Raw genomic sequence first — 21151 nt, forward strand, 5'->3', positions numbered from 1 at the left:
TTATCTCTAGCTTTCAGGGGATGCAATGTCTCAGTGAGGAGATGAAGATTCTGTTGGTCTTTTGGGCGTGACAAGATTAGCAGCAGTGTGTGGACTGGATCACCTCACATGAGTTGAGGGGGTGATTTGTTGGATCATCCCATGTGAGCTCCCATTGGAGAACCCACTTTCTCCACCCAATGGAAGTGGCTCTCCCACTCTACCAACCCCACTAGAGAGTGGAAGAGGGTAGGTGGTGACCAATGAGGCTCTTCCCCATTAGTGTATAAATAGAGGTTGAGGGGAGAGTTGAAATATAGTGAGAACCATCAGAAATTGAGAGTGAGAGCTGTGAGTTGAGTGAGTTTCATCTCCTCCTCTGTATTTGTATTTTTGCTCCATTTTAGTGATAATTCTCATTTTTGCTCCATTTTAGACATCCGAGACAGGAAGCATGGAAGAGATCTGTGGGAGATAGGAGCAGTGGCTCTCTCCAAATCAGAGAGTGGTGTGAGTTGAGTTGAGGATGTCGGATTCCCTCCTCCTCTTGTATCTCTGGTGTTTTATCTCTAGCTTCAGGGGATGCAGCGTCTCAGTGAAGAGATGCAGACTATGTTGAATTTGGGCGTGACAAGATTAGCAGCAGTGTGTGCAGTGGATCACCTCACATGGGTTGAGGGGGTGATTTGTTGAATTCACCCATGTGTGAAAGGGGTGATCATCTAAGTCAAGATTGGTTGGCAACAATAGGAAGGCAACCAACCAAGTCCACCTTGGCGGCCACCAACCATCTTCAAGAGTCAAGAATGGAGGTTGCCCAAAGACTCTCCCACCTACTCCCTCACCTATAAATGGAGGTTGAGAGGAGAGAGCAAAATGTGAGCAAACCGTGAAACAACAAAGAGAGTGAGAGATGTGAGGTGGAGAGACCGTCTCTCTCGGTGTGAGCGAGGGAGACGGGTGAGTGGCTGAGTGAGGAGAGTGTGAGCTCCTTCTCTATTGTAATCTTTCTGTAATCTCCTCATTGGTATAGTGATAACCGGTTACTCTCCCGTGGACGTAGGCATTGGGCCGAACCACGTAAAATATTGTGTCTCCTTATGTGTGGGTGTGTTTTTCTGCTTGTTTTGATTTCTATAAGGTCTTGGGCGGGATCCCAGATCCCAACAATTCATCCCATGTGAGCTCCCATTGGAGAACCCACTTTCTCCACCCAATGGAAGTGGCTCTCCCACTCTACCAACCCCACTAGAGAGTGGAAGAGGGTAGGTGGTGACCAATGAGGCTCTTCCCCATTAGTGTATAAATAGAGGTTGAGGGGAGAGTTGAAATATAGGGAGAACCATCAGAAATTGAGAGTGAGAGCTGTGAGTTGAGTGAGTTTCATCTCCTCCTCTGTATTTGTATTTTTGCTCCATTTTAGTGATAATTCTCATTTCTGTCCGTGGATGTAGGCATTGGGCCGAACCACGTAAATATTGTGTTCTCTGTGTGTGTGAGATAATTCTCTTGATGTCTTTGATCCTAACAAGTCTCCCTCGCTCACACCGAGAGAGACGGTCTCTCCGCCTCACATCTCTCACTCTCTTTGTTGTTTCACGGTTTGCTCACATTTTGCTCTCTCCTCTCAACCTCCATTTATAGGTGAGGGAGTAGGTGGGAGAGTCTTTGGGCAACCTCCATTCTTGACTCTTGAAGATGGTTGGTGGCCGCCAAGGTGGACTTGGTTGGTTGCCTTCCTATTGTTGCCAACCAATCTTGACTTGGATGATCACCCCTTTCACACATGGGTGAATTCAACAAATCACCCCCTCAACCCATGTGAGGTGATCCACTGCACACACTGCTGCTAATCTTGTCACGCCCAAATTCAACATAGTCTGCATCTCTTCACTGAGACGCTGCATCCCCTGAAGCTAGAGATAAAACACCAGAGATACAAGAGGAGGACGGAATCCGACATCCTCAACTCAACTCACACCACTCTCTGATTTGGAGAGAGCCACTGCTCCTATCTCCCACAGATCTCTTCCATGCTTCCTGTCTCGGATGTCTATACCTGCTATGCTTGAACTTGCGCAACCAAGATATCTGACACCCCCTGATTGGATGTCCTGCACCCCCTGCTTGGATGCCCTTGACTATCATGCAACTCCTTGCATGATGAACACTGGAGCAACTAGAAAACTTCAGAGTTTGACACATCAACATCCTCAAGTTTCCTTGCTCGGAGCTTATTTCTGAACAACCAGCCTTTGCCCTTCTACACTTCTGAACAACCTCCTAGCGTTTCCACATACGCTTGTTGTCTGTGCTGCAATCCCTGATGTTCGGTTCTGTCTCACTTGTCCGTACTGATGTTTGACAGTTAGCCCTTCTGTCAAGACAACTTCCACCGGTCTGTACAAGTTACCACTATGCAACTCCGTGCATAGTGCTCGCACCCATGGCTTCTGGTCTCCCTGCGTCAAGCTTGCTTGAGAGATCTGCATCAACTCTATCATCTGCTGCCATGGAACTAAAGAAACCACCATAGAGAAATAAGACTTGCCACTCCTTGGCACGCACTCTTGCGTTTTACCTGTCTCAATTTCTCTGTCTGGAAGTTCCTGTGAACTGTCAACAACCCGCTGCTGCACACTCTTCTCGCGCCTCTGTACGACACTCTAGCGTACCCTTGCACTGTTGCACGTCTGCAATTGTACTTCTGCGCTTAGTATGCTCCTCTGCAACTATTGTTCTACATGTCCACATATCATTAGTACCTTCTCGTATACAGTAGCTCCAACAGCCACAGTATTTCCCTGAGCCTGTACTGGTTGCCAAATCATCTATCCGTCGATGAATGGTCTTCTCTTTTGATTGAACCAGATCCTCCAACGAACTCAACAACCAGGAAAGTTCCCAGGAAAGACTGGTGGGGTCATAACCGGTCCCACTTAAGAACCAGTCTCCTTAGACAGTGTCTTTTTGACAGAACTTTCCTAGACCTTTGATCTTGAGATAATCATGTCTGCAATCCTCTGATCGCCCCTGACCAATCCTGATCTCCCTCGATCTGCCATTTGATTAAGCCTGATCTCCTCTGGTCTTCAATGATCTATCTCAATCTGTATCTGGTTGTCCAATCGGGTCAGAATCTGCCCATTCTAACCTCTTCAGTGAATCCGCAGCGTTCCACAATATCCGGCAACCTTCCTTCGAGTATTGAAGATGGCAAACACCCATGTTTTGACAATCTTTCCAAACCGTTCAGAATTTCACTATTCTGACCTCGCGGTTGCGTCCGGAGCGGTCCGTTTAGCTAGGACCAACCTTCGCTGCACTTCCAAGGACCTCACTGAAAACTTTCCCCGAAAACTGGGCCACACCACAATTTTCTGAAAATGTTGGGCAAAATTGCAATTTTCAGAAGTTCAGGGAATATTCCGTGTTCCAACAGAATATTCCGTCCACTGTCCCTAACGCCGTCCGCCACTTTAATCTGCCTTCTTTTTACAGAAACTCCGCCTTCAAAATCTGACCATACGGATGTGTCCAGAATACTCCAAATAGTCGGAAACCACTATTGGATCACCAAAAACGGACTCCAAATGGCTTCGATCTAGCCAAAACATTTTGTACGCCTCAGATCTGCGGCTGCACCGTAGCCGCGAAGCACTGGATCCCTACCTGCCTCAGGTTGACTGGTCAACATCACTGCTGACGTGGCAGACACGTGGCTGCCACGTGGATGACACGTGGCGGAGATTATGACACGTCGCTGCTGACGTGGGTCCACATGGCGTGCGCGTGGGGCTGGCGCATGTCACGGACGCGCGTCTGCTCAGTCACCTTCTTCCTCTCGCCGGGCGTGTGGCGCGTGCCTGAGACTGAGCCGACGCGCCGACTGCCTTCACGGCGCGTGGAGGCGGGTGCCGAGACTGGGCCTCACGCGCCTTCTTCAGGCGGCGCGTGAGGGCGCGTGGAGCCTCCTCTGGGTGTCTGCTTTATATGGTTGGACTCCTCTTCTCGAGAACTTGCTCCTGGTATGCTTAAAACCTGATTTCGAGCAACTTGATTTCTGGGCAGTTTCAAACAACACGCTGTTTTTGTTCCGAAACGCCACCAACGAGGCTCTGATACCACTTGTTGGGATCTGGGATCCCGCCCAAGACCTTATAGAAATCAAAACAAGCAGAAAAACACACCCACACATAAGGAGACACAATATTTTACGTGGTTCGGCCCAATGCCTACGTCCACGGGAGAGTAACCGGTTATCACTATACCAATGAGGAGATTACAGAAAGATTACAATAGAGGAGGAGCTCACACTCTCCTCACTCAGCCACTCACCCGTCTCCCTCGCTCACACCGAGAGAGACGGTCTCTCCGCCTCACATCTCTCACTCTCTTTGTTGTTTCACGGTTTGCTCACATTTTGCTCTCTCCTCTCAACCTCCATTTATAGGTGAGGGAGTAGGTGGGAGAGTCTTTGGGCAACCTCCATTCTTGACTCTTGAAGATGGTTGGTGGCCGCCAAGGTGGACTTGGTTGGTTGCCTTCCTATTGTTGCCAACCAATCTTGACTTGGTTGGTTGCCTTCCCATTGTTGAATTCACCCATGTGTGAAAGGGGTGATCATCCAAGTCAAGTTTGGTTGGCAACAATGGGAAGGCAACCAACCAAAGTCCACCTTGGCGGCCACCAACCATCTTGAAGAGTCAAGGATGGAGGCTGCCCAAAGGCTCTCCCACCTATTTCCTCACCTATAAATGGAGGTTGAGAGGAGAGAGCAAAGTGTGAGTGAGCAAACCGTGAAACAACAAAGAGAGTGAGAGATGTGAGGCGGAGAGACCGTCTCTCTCGGTGTGAGCGAGGGAGATGGGTGAGTGGCTGAGTGAGGAGAGTGTGAGCTCCTCCTCTATTGTAATCTTTCTGTAATCTCCTCATTGGTATAGTGATAACCGGTTACTCTCCCGTGGACGTAGGCATTGGGCCGAACCACGTAAAATATTGTGTCTCCTTATGTGTGGGTGTGTTTTTCTGCTTGTTTTGATTTCTATAAGGTCTTGGGCGGGATCCCAGATCCCAACAAGTGGTATCAGAGCCTCGTTGGTGGCGTTTCGGAACAAAAACAGCGTGTTGTTTGAAACTGCCCAGAAATCAAGTTGCTCGAAATCAGGTTTTAAGCATACCAGGAGCAAGGTCTCGAGAAGAGGAGTCCAACCATATAAAGCAGACACCCAGAGGAGGCTCCACGCGCCCTCACGCGCCGCCTGAAGAAGGCGCGTGAGGCCCAGTCTCGGCACGCGCCTCCACGCGCCGTGAAGGCAGTCGGCGCGTCGGCCCAGTCTCAGGCACGTGCCACACGCCCGGCGAGAGGAAGAAGGTGACTGAGCAGACGCGCGTCCGTGACACGCGCCAGCCCCACGCGCACGCCATGTGGACCCACGTCAGCAGCGACGTGTCATAATCTCCGCCACGTGTCATCCACGTGGCAGCCACGTGTCTGCCACGTCAGCAGTGATGTTGACCAGTCAACCTGAGGCAGGTAGGGATCCAGTGCTTCGCGGCTACGGTGCAGCCGCAGATCTGAGGCGTACAAAATGTTTTGGCTAGATCGAAGCCATTTGGAGTCCGTTTTTGGTGATCCAATAGTGGTTTCCGACTATTTGGAGTATTCCGGACACATCCGTATGGTCAGATTTTGGAGGCGGAGTTTCTGTAAAAAGAAGGCAGATTAAAGTGGCGGACGGCGTTAGGGACAGTGGACGGAATATTCTGTTGGAACACGGAATATTCCCTGAACTTCTGAAAATTGCAATTTGGCCCAACATTTTCAGAAAATTGTGGTGTGGCCCAGCTTTCGGGGATAGTTTTTCAGTGAGGTCCCTGGAAGTGCAGCGAAGGTTGGTCCTAGCTAAACGGACCGCTCCGGACGCAACCGCGAGGTCAGAATAGTGAAATTCTGAACGGTTTGGAAAGATTGTCAAAACATGGGTGTTTGCCATCTTCAATACTCGAAGGAAGGTTGCCGGATATTGTGGAACGCTGCGGATTCACTGAAGAGGTTAGAATGGGCAGATTCTGACCCGATTGGACAACCAGATACAGATTGAGATAGATCATTGAAGACCAGAGGAGATCAAGCTTGATCAAATGGAAGATCGAGGGAGATCAGGATTGGTCAGGGGCGATCAGAGGATTGCAGACATGATTATCTCAAGATCAAAGGTCTAGGAAAGTTCTGTCAAAAAGACACTGTCTAAGGAGACTGGTTCTTAAGTGGGACCGGTTGTGACCCCACCAGTCTTTCCTGGGAACTTTCCTGGTTGTTGAGGTGATCGGAGGATCTGGTTCAATCAAAAGAGAAGACCATTCATCGACGGATAGATGATTTGGCAACCAGTACAGGCTCAGGGAAATACTGTGGCTGTTGGAGCTACTGTATACGAGAAGGTACTAATGGTATGTGGACATGTAGAACAATAGTTGCAGAGGAGCATACTAAGCGCAGAAGTACAATTGCAGACGTGCAACAGTGCAAGGGTACGCTAGAGTGTCGTACAGAGGCGCGAGAAGAGTGTGCAGCAGCGGGTTGTTGACAGTTCACAGGAACTTCCAGACAGAGAAATTGAGACAGGTAAAACGCAAGAGTGCGTGCCAAGGAGTGGCAAGTCTTATTTCTCTATGGTGGTTTCTTTAGTTCCATGGCAGCAGATGATAGAGTTGATACAGATCTCTCAAGCAAGCTTGACGCAGGGAGACCAGAAGCCATGGGTACGAGCACTATGCACGGAGTTGCATAGTGGTAACTTGTACAGACCGGTGGAAGTTGTCTTGACAGAAGGGCTAACTGTCAAACATCAGTACGGACAAGTGAGATAGAACCGAACATCAGGGATTGCAGCACAGACAACAAGCGTATGTGGAAACGCCAGGAGGTTGTTCATAAGTGCAGAAGGGCAAAGGCTGGTTGTTCAGAAATAAGCTCCGAGCAAGGAAACTTGAGGATGTTGATGTGTCAAACTCTGAAGTTTTCTAGTTGCTCCAGTGTTCATCATGCAAGGAGTTGCATGATAGTCAAGGGCATCCAAGCAGGGGGTGCAGGACATCCAATCAGGGGGTGTCGGATATCTTGGTTGCGCAAGTTCAAGTATAGTAGGTATAGACATCCGAGACAAGAAGCATGGAAGAGATCTGTGGGAGATAGGAGCAGTGGCTCTCTCCAAATCAGAGAGTGGTGTGAGTTGAGTTGAGGATGTAGGATTCCCTCCTCCTCTTGTATCTCTGGTGTTTTATCTCTAGCTTCAGGGGATGCAGCGTCTCAGTGAAGAGATGCAGACTATGTTGAATTTGGGCGTGACAAGATTAGCAGCAGTGTGTGCAGTGGATCACCTCACATGGGTTGAGGGGGTGATTTGTTGAATTCACCCATGTGTGAAAGGGGTGATCATCCAAGTCAAGTTTGGTTGGCAACAATGGGAAGGCAACCAACCAAAGTCCACCTTGGCGGCCACCAACCATCTTGAAGAGTCAAGGATGGAGGCTGCCCAAAGGCTCTCCCACCTATTTCCTCACCTATAAATGGAGGTTGAGAGGAGAGAGCAAAGTGTGAGTGAGCAAACCGTGAAACAACAAAGAGAGTGAGAGATGTGAGGCGGAGAGACCGTCTCTCTCGGTGTGAGCGAGGGAGACGGGTGAGTGGCTGAGTGAGGAGAGTGTGAGCCCCTCCTCTATTGTAATCTTTCTGTAATCTCCTCATTGGTATAGTGATAACCGGTTACTCTCCCGTGGACGTAGGCATTGGGCCGAACCACGTAAAATATTGTGTCTCCTTATGTGTGGGTGTGTTTTTCTGCTTGTTTTGATTTCTATAAGGTCTTGAGCGGGATCCCAGATCCCAACAAATTTGTAGTGTGTGAATCAAATTTACTTTAAGAATGATTGAGACCACACACCGAGTTTAATCTATTATATGGTACATAGCATTTGTTCAAGGTTTAATCATTATTAAAGTGGGAGTTGATTTCAAATTTAAATTATGGTGACGCAACAATAATAAAAAGGGTGACAAAGAGTTGAAAATGATTGAAAGTTGGAAATTTTTATTAAATCAATTTTACCTTTGACCTTTAAAAATGTTGACCAATTTTTTTTAAAATGTTGACCAATGTGATCCCTTTCAGCAATTTTTGGACAAAAACTGTCAAATAGGAGGCAAAATGGTCTCGTCTCGTCTCCTTACAAAGCTGTAAACTAAGAGAGCAAAATTATCACTTTTTGGACAATATCTGTTAATTTTTTTACAACAGGGGTCATTGAAGGAATAGTTTGTGATGTAAAATGAAAATTATCGTCGCATACTCAAAATCCAAAAATCACAAGTAAGAAAGTCAGAAATCTATACCACTCCCAGAAGAACTTTGTGGGATTTTCTTATACGCTTCCTCTTCATCACCAAAGTCGCTAGTCCAATTCAAAAAGATAATTGAAGTATAGCAATAAAATGCATGATTATTTCACCAAATATTCATCCACAGCCCTTCAAAGAGAAGCACAATTTCTCTTTGAAATTGAAATCCAGTACACAAAATAGGTTGCTCTGAAATTAAACATTAGCAAAATAAAATCATGAAATCCTATTTTTATTGGCAACAACAAATATAATTTTGTTATAGTAAAACAAGAAAGTTACAAAAGTGCAACGAGGACAAGAAATCAATGGCTGAGCTAACGAAACTGAGAGATTCAATCACCATGGAGGCGACGGAATCGGTGGGCGGTTGATCTTGCATAAAAAGCATCGGACGGTGGAGATATGATATCGCAATTGGATTTTCTGGCGAGAATGGTGGTGCCAACCGTCCCGAGAACTTGAACTTCAGCTGAGTATTTATTGGTGGTGTTTTATGTACTAATTGGTATACCAACTAATGCACTAATATACCTGTACGGGGAGGAAATAATTCTCCTCGTATAATCCTATTGACCAAGTCCACGCTCCTCCGTACGACGTCGCTTTGTTACCTGAAAACACAAACGTGAGCTAGCCGGCGGGTGTGTGCCGGAAACCTCTCCGATGCCTAAGTCAGAAAACTTGACAAATAGACAAAGCTCTAAGTTCTCAGAAAGATTGTGTTCAATTACCTCCTCCAAGGTGTTGCTTGTGAGCTTTTATAAGTTTCATATGGCACAATCCTAGTAGGACTTGTATTTCTCCATACAGAGTCCTCCTAGGATTCATTCTCCTAAGGATAATGCTTATCCTTTTGCACCCTCCCCCACTGCTTAAACCAAGTGGGATGGTTTTTTATATGACCGAACTTCCACATGACCGAAGTAAAATTGGCTATACCGAGCCACAGAGGGCCGAACTATACTTAGCTCGGTCTGCTCCTCCAATTGATTACTTCGGCTGCCCTGTTTGACCTTGATGTGCTTAGTTCAAACTTCCAAATAGCAAGTTCTGACCGTCCCAACCGCTGTATGTCACGACCGGACTAATTCTGAAACCGGTCTTCCCAGAACATACTGCGGCCGGACTAACTCTGAGACCGGCCTAACTCCGAGTTGTCTCCGGACCGGAGTGGCTTTACTCTTCCTTGGACCGGAGTAATCTCACCTCCTCGGGCCGAAGTAACTTTGTCTCCTTAAGGCCGGAGTAACCTTGCCCCTAGGCCGAAGTAGCCATTACGGCCTTTTTACTTAGTCCTTCGCGTTTTGGGCCTCGAAGCCAAACTCGGAGCTCGGCCCAATTTTTCCCAAAAATTACCCTCTCAATTGCCCCTTAATTCCATCTGTGCAACAAGATTGGGATTACCAGTCTACTGGCCGAGCTAGAGTTTCATTAGGCTTTTTCAGCCGATCTAAGAACCCTTTAGCCTCTCTAGCCGATCTAACTTTACCTCGGATATCACTATGTCCGGTCAAAAACGTCTCTTCAATCACAGCGACTGTAACGCTTCTCATTCCAATGACACGTGGCAGGCTCTGATTGGTTAAGGACGGCTGTCACGCCGTCTTCGTGCTTTGTGATCTTGAAACGGTTCCCGCCCAAATTTTGGGCTTTCTAACAAAAGTAATTCCTGAGGCTAGGGTCTCTACACTTTTGCTATTCCTTCGTCTTCTCTCTCTGTTCTCTTGCTGCTCGAGTTCTGAGCTTACTGTGTTCGTGCTTCTGTTGCTGCTACTGCTCCATCTTCAGCTTCTTCTTCTTCAATCTGGTAAGCAGGTCTACCCTTCTCGCTTTTGTTACTTGTTTTTCCATCTGTTTTTGCTTTGTATGCTTTTTGCAAACATTTTTCTTCATTTGTCTGCTTTGCTCTTCGTACTTTGATGAAGAAACCATAGAACCCAAGAGTATATGTCATATACCCTAGAGAAAACTCGATTTCGATCCAGAATCACATCCCAACCGAACCAGGATACTGTTTGTGTTGTGTATGTAGATAGATTTCAGAGAACAACCGAACTAGGACTCAAAGGAATAGCAGTAGTTTCTTCTCAATCACTCTAGCCAAGATAAACTCACCGGAAAAACGTGCACGTACCGAACTAGGTACTCCGGTCAATAACCGAGCTAAGGCTTTCGGGGCCCAGCCGGCTTTCTTAGTTCTTAAACCGAACTCAGAAAGCCGCCCCTAGGGGCTTCGACCGAAGTAACTTTCCTCAAACTGCAACCGATTTAGGCCTTGGGACTAAACCAGCTTTCTGAGTTTTTTAGACCGAACTCAGAAAGCTGCCCCTAGACGTTAAAACCGGTCTAACCTGCTCAAAACCGAGTTAACAAACCTTCTGATGAGCCGAGGTAGAACCAGCCCACTGAGCCGAAGTAGGATTTGTATATCTTGCTTATAATTTGTAGCGCGGTCCCACGATCTGTGCTTAACCCCTTTGTTTTCTACCTTGCAGACTTAGGTTGCCCAGGCACTCCTACGTGTGCTCAACCGGGCTACTGAGCCAAATTTTCGTACCGAAATAATTTATTCGTAACTTATTCAACAAATGGGTAAGTATAGATATTTAGTCGAAACCCCTGGTGGTATGGCCGAATTCAGGCAGGACTACCAGATTCCTGATGATGTCCAACTGGAGTTGGCCAAGAAAGATGCTACTCCCTGGGACAATGAAGGCTCCGTCCCTTTTACCCTTCAGTCAATAATTGAAACCGGACTACGGTTTCCTGTCCAACCGCTCATCTGCGAATTTCTTAGACAGACTAGGTTATGTCCTACCCAACTGTCCACCAATACTTACCGTATTATAATGGGAATAGACGCATTAAACCACCAAACCGGACTAAATCTTGGTCTAGCCGAAATATTCCATCAGTATTCCATCGGCTCAAAGAATGCTGGGTGGGTCTACTACCTCAGAATTCGCCGCCGCCGAGAGAAGATAATTAAGCATACTCCGGACAAAGATCTTAACGATGATGATTTCCTTTGGGTCTCTGGGAATTTTGAGGATTTTCAAGCTCAAATTCCTGGCCGACCTATAAATTGGAAAATGGGAGAGCCTGGTAATTTTGCTTCGGTCTTCTGTCTTGTTTGTTATCTCGGTTGTTTAGTTTATTAGCCGAACTAACACTTCTCTTTATTGCAGATTTCGCCCATCTCCGTTCCCTGTACAGTTATCCCAACCTTGGGGTTCTGCGAGCCGCACTACGGGTTAAAGAAAGAAGTTGGTCAAAGCTTCTAAATTTTGAGCCGACCTACCGGTATAGCGGTCGCCGCAAAGCAAAGGTAACTGATTTTCTTCTCGAGGAAGCACCGGAGCCGGACCCAACTCTGCCCGAGATAAGGCTTGTCCCTCTAACAGCAGAAGAAGAGATGGCGAAAAGGAGCAGAGTTAGGGCCCTTCTTACCGAAACGGCTAGGCCCGAAGTAACGCCTCCCAGTCAATCGCAGCCTGCCGTTGTCGCCCTCCCTTCCCAACAGCCATCCTCTTCCCGCCGGACCAAACGTCCCCGGACTGCCGAACCCGAACGAGTTTTGGTTGATGAAGAACCTGTCATTCAGCCGAGCTTACCACCAAGCCCTCGACCGGAGTCTTCCGACCGGACCATTAGTTGCTGGGCACCGAAGCTATCTTTCAACGACCGAGACATTCTGGAAACAGACTCGGTTGTTGCTGAGAAGGACCACCTGTTGGCCATCAATTTGGCCAAGAGTGTGTGTCTGCCTAAAGACATGGAACATCACCACAAACAGTTAACCACCGAGCTGAAGTCCATCCGGTCAGCCACGAAATCAATGATTCTGGTAAGTAACTTCGGTCGTATTTCTGTTTTTCTACTTTTCTTTTTCTTCGGCTAAATTGAAGTTGTTGCTTTGTCAGGCTATCCAGAAAAATCAAATCACCCATAGGAAGGTGCTGGAGCTGAGGAAAGTGACAAGGCAAGCTGCGGCAGAGGCGGAGGCGAAATCGGCCGAACTAGAGGAGGCCAGAAAGGAAATGGCCGAACTCCGAGGTGAGGTCGGTCGTCTGACCGGAATGGTTAGTTCGGCCGAGGCCGAAAAGCAAAAGACTGCCATTGTGCTGAAGGACAAGTACTTGCGCGAGTTGCTAAAACTTGAAAGAAAGAAGGATGCCGAAATAAAAGAGAAGGTGAAGGAAGCCGACCAACAAGGCTTCAAGAGGGCAGAGGATGCTTATGCCCAACAATGCAATGCGGCCAAGGATCTGTTCTTTAAGTGCGGCTGGAGGGGAGCCGTTGAGAAGCTCGGTCATGATCCTCAGACCGAGGTTTTCAACCCTCCAGCCTACTTTATACCGAACTCCCTGATGGATTATGCCACGGCCATGCAACAGCAGTTCCTTGAGGGCTCAGACGATGAAGTTTCTGATGAAGACTCTGCCCCTGAGGATACTTCAGTTGTGAATGCAGATCAGGTAGTTCGGTCGGAGCCCGTGGTGGAAGATCTAACTCTTGATCAACCAAGTGAAGCCGTGGCTCCAGCCGAACCCGTCCTTCCTTCTGAAAATGTTGTAGTGCCCGAAACCGGTCTTCAAGTTGACGCCGATGCTGCCTTCGACGCCGAAATAGATGAACTTTTTTCTTAATTTTGTAGTCTTTTCTTTGTAACCGAACTAAGCAGCCTTGTAATGACTTCTTTTTGAATGAAAATTTTACTTCTCTTATTCCGGTTATTGTGTATATGCTTGCATTTGTAATGTCTTCTATTACTCCAAGTGTTGTTTCGGTTTTTGGTTGGTTAAACTATACTTACCAGCCAACCACTCCTTAGCCGACATAATTGCTTCGGCTGGGGAGTACTAAGTGTTGGTTTAATCCAGCCAACCACTCTTCAGCCTTACACTTACTTCGGCTGAAGAGTAACAAGAGTTGGTTTATTCCAGCCAACCACTCCTTAGTCATGCACTTACTTCGGCTAAGGAGTACAAAGTGTTGGTTTAATCCCGCCAACCACTCTTCAGCCTTACACTTACTTCGGCTGAAGAGTAACAAGAGTTGGTTTATTCCAGCCAACCACTCCTTAGTCATGCACTTACTTCGGCTAAGGAGTGCAAAGTGTTGGTTTAATCCAGCCAACCACTCTTCAGCCTTACACTTACTTCGGCTGAAGAGTAACAAGAGTTGGTTTATTCCAGCCAACCACTCCTTAGTCATGCACTTACTTCGGCTAAGGAGTACAAAGTGTTGGTTTGTTCCAGCCAACCACTCTTCAGCCTTACACTTACTTCGGCTGAAGAGTAACAAGAGTTGGTTTATTCCAGCCAACCACTCCTTAGTCATGCACTTACTTCGGCTAAGGAGTACAAAGTGTTGGTTTGTTCCAGCCAACCACTCTTCAGCCTTACACTTACTTCGGCTGAAGAGTAACAAGAGTTGGTTTATTCCAGCCAACCACTCCTTAGTCATGCACTTACTTCGGCTAAGGAGTACAAAGTGTTGGTTTAATCCAGCCAACCACTCTTCAGCCTTACACTTACTTCGGCTGAAGAGTAACAAGAGTTGGTTTATTCCAGCCAACCACTCCTTAGTCATGCACTTACTTCGGCTAAGGAGTGCAAAGTGTTGGTTTAATCCAGCCAACCACTCTTCAGCCTTACACTTACTTCGGCTGAAGAGTAACAAGAGTTGGTTTATTCCAGCCAACCACTCCTTAGTCATGCACTTACTTCGGCTAAGGAGTACAAAGTGTTGGTTTAATCCCGCCAACCACTCTTCAGCCTTACACTTACTTCGGCTGAAGAGTAACAAGAGTTGGTTTATTCCAGCCAACCATTGAAGTTTGTTTTTCCAGCTAACTTCTAGTATTTGGTTATTCCGACCAAATGTCCTGCAGCCTGGATCCTTATCCTGGGCTTAGGATGGGTGTTGGTTTAATCCAGCCAACCTTTAAGTTAGTTTTTCCAGCTAACTTAGAGTAACATGTTTGTAATATACGTAAGTCTTGAAAGCTAACTTTTACAAAGGGTAATTTGTGCCAAAAAGATTTTCTTATTTTATTGAAGGAAGAGAAAATTACATATGCTTGAAAAAGAAAAAGCTAAAAGTAAAATAACTTGAGATTGGCCGTGTTCCATGGCCTAGGGATTGCCTTGCCGTCCTTGTCTTCTAGGTGGTATGCCCCTTTGCCTGCTAATCCAACCACCTTATAAGGACCTTCCCAATTTGGGCCTAACTTGCCGTCTCCTGGGATTAGGGTGTTTCCCATTACTTTGCGTAGTACCCAATCCCCAATCTTGAATTGTCTTGGATGTACCTTTTTGCTGTATTTTCTGATTAACTCTCGTTGGTAGGCGGCGATGTGAACCATTGCTTTTTCTCTTCTTTCTTCTATAAGGTCGAGTTCTAAGGCTATGGCTTCTCCATTTAAGTCTGGATCAAAATTTTCGCTTCGGATTGTGGGGAGGCCAACTTCTAGTGGGATGACTGCCTCTATTCCATAGGCCAAGGAGAATGGTGTTTCTCCTGTTGATCGCCGAGGTGTGGTTCGGTAAGCCCATAAGACGTGAGGGAGTTCGTCCGCCCATTTGCCTTTTGCTTTCTCTAGCCTTTTCTTTAGTCCATCCAAGACGACTTTATTTGATGCTTCAGCCTGCCCATTTGCTTGAGGATATGCCGGAGTAGAATTGTAGAATTCTATCTTGTATTCTTCGCAAAAGCTTCTGAAAATTCTGCCGTCGAACTGAGTTCCATTGTCTGAGATCAGTGCTTTTGGTATGCCAAACCGAGTGATAATATTTTGCCAGACAAACTTCTTCACATCCTTCTCTTTGATTGACGCCAATGCTTCTGCTTCCACCCACTTTGTGAAGTAGTCTGTTGCTGCGAGAAAGAATTTTCTGCCACCGGGTGCTGTTGGAAGTGGTCCTACTATGTCCAAGCCCCACATTGCGAAAGGCCATGGGCTAGTTAAGGGTAGGAGTTCTCTTGCTGGTTGATGTATTTGGTGCGCGAATTTCTGGCATTTTTCACACTTTTTCACATATTTTTCTGAGTCTGCTTGCATATATGGCCACCAATATCCTTGCGAAATAGCCCTGTAGGCGAGCGACCTTCCCCCTTGATGACTTCCACATACCCCTTCATGTATTTCGAACAGGAAGGCTTCTACTTTGTTGGGATGAACGCACTTGAGGTAAGGCCCAGAGAATGACTTCTTGTATAATGCAAAAGATGGAGACAGCCAAAATCGCTGCGACTTTGCCCTTATTTTGTTGGCTTCTTTTTTCTCTGCTGGTAGGATGCCGTCTTTTAGGAACAGGATGATGGGATCCATCCATGAAGGGCCTAATTCAGTGCAATATACTTCTTCTGCTTCGGGGTCTTCTATACTTGGTCTTGGTAAGAAGTCGATGAGTACTGGATGAGGGATCGATGTATCTGCCATTGAGGCCAAGCCTGCTAGCTCGTCCGCTCGGCTGTTTTCCTCCCTGCCAATTTGTTCTATCCTTACCACATCAAACTTCTTGATCTCTGTTCTGACTAACTCTTGGTACTTGGCCATTCTGTCGTCCTTTGCTTCGTATTCGCCCGAAATTTGGTTTACTACCAGCAGAGAGTCACTGTATACCATTAGTTCGGCTGCTTTCATGAAGTGTGCTGACTTGAGTCCTGCGATAAGCGCCTCATACTCTGCTTCATTGTTGGATGCTGGGAAGCCAAGGTTGATTGCTTGCTCTATAACCAGGCCGTCTGGAGAGATGAGGACTATGCCAAGCCCTGCACCATGTCGGTTGGATGCTCCATCCACAAAGAGCTTCCACATCTCTCCAACAAATAGTTTCCAGCATGTGGAAGGGTCAGACGATGCCGTGGGGTCAAGGATGGTATTTTCTTCAAAGTCCATATTGGCTGTCTGCCCTTAGTCCTCTGTTTGAACTGCTGGTGAGCCTTTGTTTGGCTCCTCCTTGTCGTCCTTAATGTGGTCTGCCTTTGTGCTTGATGGACTACTTTCCACTAGGGGTTGCGCTATTCCGGCGTCAACTTCCGTCTCTAGTTCGGTCGATGGACTACCTTTCACTAGGGGTTGCGTTATTCCGGCGTCAACTCCCGTCCCTAGTTCGGTTGAGTTAGTCAGGTCGACTGGACAGATATGATGACTTCCAGGAGTAAACTCTGCAACGAAGTCTGCCAAAGATTGAGCTTTTATTGCGGTCTTTGGTTGGAACTTGATATCGAATTGTCCCAACTCTACTGCCCATTTCAAAATTCGCCCACTGAAGTTCGCCCTTTCAAACAGAGCTTTTAATGGAAAGGCCGTAAGGACGACTATGGTGTGGGCATGAAAGTAGTGTGCCAATTTCCTGGATGCCATCATTAATGCTAATGCTAGTTTCTCCAATGGTAAGTACCTTGTTTCGGCTCCCAACAATGTCTTGCTGACATAAAAGATGGGCAAGTGTTGTATTCCTTCTGCACGAACCAACACTGCGCTGACTGCGTGTTGAGAGACTGCTAGGTACAAAAAGAGTTCTTCACCAGGTACTGGAGTAACAAGTAGTGGTGGGGAAGACATGTATTCCTTTAAGCTTTCCAGAGCTCGGTCGCATTCTTCATCCCACTCAAACTTGGCCTTTAAAGCTTGGAAGAACGGTCGTAGCCTGTCCGACGATCTGCTTATGAACCGGTTGAGTGCAGCCGCCATACCAGTAAGATGCTGCACTTCTTTAACTGAGTTTGGTCTCTCCAACTCCTGGATCGCTTTGATCTGAGAGGGGTCGGCTTCTATACCTCGGTTGGTCACCAGGAAGCCCAAGAATTTGCCAGATCCAACTCCGAATGCGCATTTGGACGCATTGAGGCGTAGCTTGTGTTTCTTCAGGATCTGGAACATCTCGCCTAAGTCTTTCAGATGGTCATTCTCATCCTTGCTTTTGACCACCATGTCGTCGATGTACGCCTCCATTGTTCTGCCTAACAATGGTTCAAACATCTTGGTGACCATCCTTTGGAATGTCGCCCCTGCGTTCTTTAGGCCAAAGGGCATGACCTTGTAGCAATATAACCCCCTTGGTGTTGTGAAGGATGTGACCTCCTGGTCTGGTTCATGCATGGCGATCTGGTGGTAGCCTCTGTATGCATCCAAAAAGCTAAGTCGGTTATGTCCTGCCGTTAAGTCCACCAGTTGATCTATCCTTGGTAGAGGGAAGCTGTCTTTTGGGCACGCTTTGTTGACTGTTTTGTAGTCGACGCAGACACGCCATTTACCATTCTTTTTTGGCACTACGACGGTGTTCGAGATCCATTTTGGGTAGTGCACCTCTCTTATTGCTCCTGCCTCCAGCAGGTTGCCCACCTCTTCTGCCACTATTTCGGCGTGGTGGAGTGCCGATCTGCGCGTGCGTTGAATGACTGGTCTGGCAGATGGGTGGACATTGAGTTGGTGACTGATGAAGTTTGGATCAATGCCTGGCATGTCGTAAGGTGTCCAGGCAAACACTTCGATATTGGAAGTCAAGAATTCCATGACCTCTAATCTCTCAGTGCTGGACAATGATGAGCCAAGCAAGAAGAACTTATCCGGGTTCTTCTCATCTATTTTTACCTCCACCAAGTCTTCCACTGCTTTCTGATCAGCCTCTTTGCCGACGTCAGCGAATAGTCCATTACTTTCTGGCTCTTCCACCGAATGAACATATCCTTTGGCAGCTCGGCTTCCATTTGCTGTGGCAAAGCATTGTTTTGACATGATCTGATCGCCATAGACTTCTTCAATTATACCGGCGTCATTGGGGAACCGCATTACCTGATGGTATGATGACGCCACTGAACGCATGGCATGCAGCCATGTTCTGCCCAGGATGATGTTGTAGGTGGAGGGGACCTTCAATACCCAGAACTCCACCTGTTTTGATACACTTCCAGCTCTAACTGGAAGGATTATTTTGCCGACAGGCCACTCTGGCATGGAGTTGAATCCAATCAGGGGAGAAACTGCAGGTGCCAAGTCTTTGTCTTGCAATTTTAGTTGTTTGAATGTGTCGTAATACATGATCTCACATGAACTACCCTGGTCAATCAGAATCCGCTTGACGTCAAAATCCTTGACTCGGAGAGTGACAACCAGGGCATCATTATGGGGGCAGTAAATTCGTTCCAAGTCCTTATCCGAAAAGGACATGACGTTTGTTGCCTCTGTCCTCCCCTTCTTGATGGCGGGTTGGGAACTTAATACTTCCCTAAAGTGTTCAGCCTTCTTGATTGAACCTCTAAGCTCGCATACGCGCTCAGGTTCAAAAACTCCATGAATTACATTGATAATGCCTTGTGGTGGTGCGTCGTTTGGCATTCTGTTGGGTTGGTCATGATCTTGGGGGGCCGGTTGCGCTCCTCCTTCAATGTATTCGTCCAAGTGGCCTGCTGCCACCAATTCTTCTAAATGCTGTCTTAGGGGCGTGCAATTCTCAGTTCGGTGCCCCTTTTCTTTGTGGAAGGTGCACCGTGATCTGTCGTCGTAATTCTTCTGAGCTTCTCCAAGCTTGGCTGGCCACTTGACAAAAGGCTCATCCTTGATTTCGCTCAGAATCCGATATATTGGTTTTTTGAACACCGTGGTTATGGCAGTGCGAATTCTCAACCATCTTTTGTCTGGGTCTTCTCCGTTATCTCGTCTGCCACGTCCATTTTTGTTACTTCGGTCCACCGTATTAACCTTTGCTGAGGTTTTCTTTTCTGGTACCGTGGCCGCACTTGTTTTGGCTTTGGAACGTGCGCCATCTTCTTCTACCCTGATGTGCTGATGCACTCTCTCCATCAGGGCTTCCATGGTGAGGGGTGGCGTCATGGTAATTGAATCCCTTAGTCGGTTCCCTACTGGTAGGCCTCTTTTATATTGCGCAATGGCTAGATTGGTGGGGCAGTCTCCAATCTGGTTGAATGTCTCCCAGTAGCGACTGTTGTAAGATCTGAGGGTTTCTTTCTCACCCATGTCGATGGAGAGTAGCTGGTCTATCTCCACCGGTGTTTTAGTATTTGTCCGAAACCTTGTTACGAACGCTTCTGCCAATTGGGCCCAGGAGGCTATGCTGCCCTCTGGGAGTTTTTCGAACCAAGTCAAGCCTAAGTCGCCCAGACTTGATGGGAAGAGTATGCACATTAAGGCCTCGTTTCGCCTGTACACGGCCATGACTTGGCGAAAGTGGCTCAAGTGTGAATACGGGTCCGTCTTCCCTTCATATGTATTGAACTTCGGCTGAAGGAAACCTGATGGTAGGGGAGCGTTTTCGATCGCTGGGACAAACGGCGAAGTCTGTAGCCTTGCCAATGCTTTGTCCGCTGGTTCGTAGGCCGGTCGCGGTATTGGCATTCCAACCTCGACGCTTCCATGCGTTCGAGGAGCCAACCGTTGTAGGGCCGAAATTCGGTGTGGATCCCTTGCCCTGGCATCCTCCTTGCATCGTGCTTTTTCTTCTAGCACGGTTCGTAAGTCGGATGACCTGGGTAGCTCGGTTTGTCTGGATCTGGTTTGGTGTGAATGTGAAGGCCAATACGTACTTCCTTCAGTATATGATCTTTCGGATCTCGTCCTCTCAGACCTGGAGTGACGAGTTCTTGAAGATAAGGAGTGAGTGTCGCCTGTCCTGAGGCTTCTGCTCTCTCCTTGGGAGGGCGTAGTATTCCTACTACGATTCTCTGAGTGGTGAGGGGGCGTTTTATGCTTGCGCCCCTCTCCTGTCGCCACATCTTTGGTCTTTATCTGGCGTTTTAAAGTCTCCATGTCCGCTGCCATCCTTCGAATTAGTTCATCCTGTTCCTTTACGCGATCTTCCAGGGCTTGAGGATCAATCCTCCTCCTTTGCCTGTCGGGACTTTGAGAGTAACGAGGGCTGCCATTCCGCCTTCCCCTGCCACTCCTCCTGGAATTATGTTGTTGGGGCTCCAAGTCCGCCATGGGAGGGACAGCAGGTAATCCCTCACGCCTTGCGCCCCCTTCTGGAGTTAGTCCGTCGACGGCGGACTGCGGCAAGTCTTCAATGTGTGCCATTGAATGAGAAAAGGAGAAGCTTAGTCAAGAGGTTTTTGTTCTTGTCTGTTCTTCCCACAGACGGCGCCAATTGTACGGGGAGGAAATAATTCTCCTCGTATAATCCTGTTGACCAAGTCCACGCTCCTCCGTACGACGTCGCTTTGTTACCTGAAAACACAAACGTGAGCTAGCCGGCGGGTGTGTGCCGGAAACCTCTCCGATGCCTAAGTCAGAAAACTTGACAAATAGACAAAGCTCTAAGTTCTCAGAAAGATTGTGTTCAATTACCTCCTCCAAGGTGTTGCTTGTGAGCTTTTATAAGTTTCATATGGCACAATCCTAGTAGGACTTGTATTTCTCCATACAGAGTCCTCCTAGGATTCATTCTCCTAAGGATAATGCTTATCCTTTTGCACCCTCCCCCACTGCTTAAACCAAGTGGGATGGTTTTTTATATGACCGAACTTCCACATGACCGAAGTAAAATTGGCTATACCGAGCCACAGAGGGCCGAACTATACTTAGCTCGGTCTGCTCCTCCAATTGATTACTTCGGCTGCCCTGTTTGACCTTGATGTGCTTAGTTCAAACTTCCAAATAGCAAGTTCTGACCGTCCCAACCGCTGTATGTCACGACCGGACTAATTCTGAAACCGGTCTTCCCAGAACATACTGCGGCCGGACTAACTCTGAGACCGGCCTAACTCCGAGTTGTCTCCGGACCGGAGTGGCTTTACTCTTCC

The 21151-nt window shown here is 47.4% G+C and overlaps 1 protein-coding gene across 1 annotated transcript; it reads left to right on the forward strand.

The window, feature by feature from the left end:
- The first annotated feature begins 10499 nt into the window (after positions 1-10499).
- On the forward strand, positions 10500-13650 carry LOC145807527 (uncharacterized). The gene is made up of 3 exons (XM_082905919.1): positions 10500-11488; positions 11572-12230; positions 12307-13650. The coding sequence occupies exons 1-3, from the start codon at positions 10972-10974 to the stop codon at positions 13030-13032; spliced, it is 1902 nt and encodes a 633-aa protein (XP_082762045.1). The 5' UTR covers positions 10500-10971; the 3' UTR covers positions 13033-13650.
- The last annotated feature ends 7501 nt before the right edge of the window (positions 13651-21151 follow it).

The sequence above is a fragment of the Camellia sinensis genome, chromosome 14 (assembly GCF_055761805.1).
Source record: "Camellia sinensis isolate YWXY chromosome 14, ASM5576180v1, whole genome shotgun sequence".
Taxonomy (NCBI): Eukaryota; Viridiplantae; Streptophyta; class Magnoliopsida; order Ericales; family Theaceae; genus Camellia; species Camellia sinensis.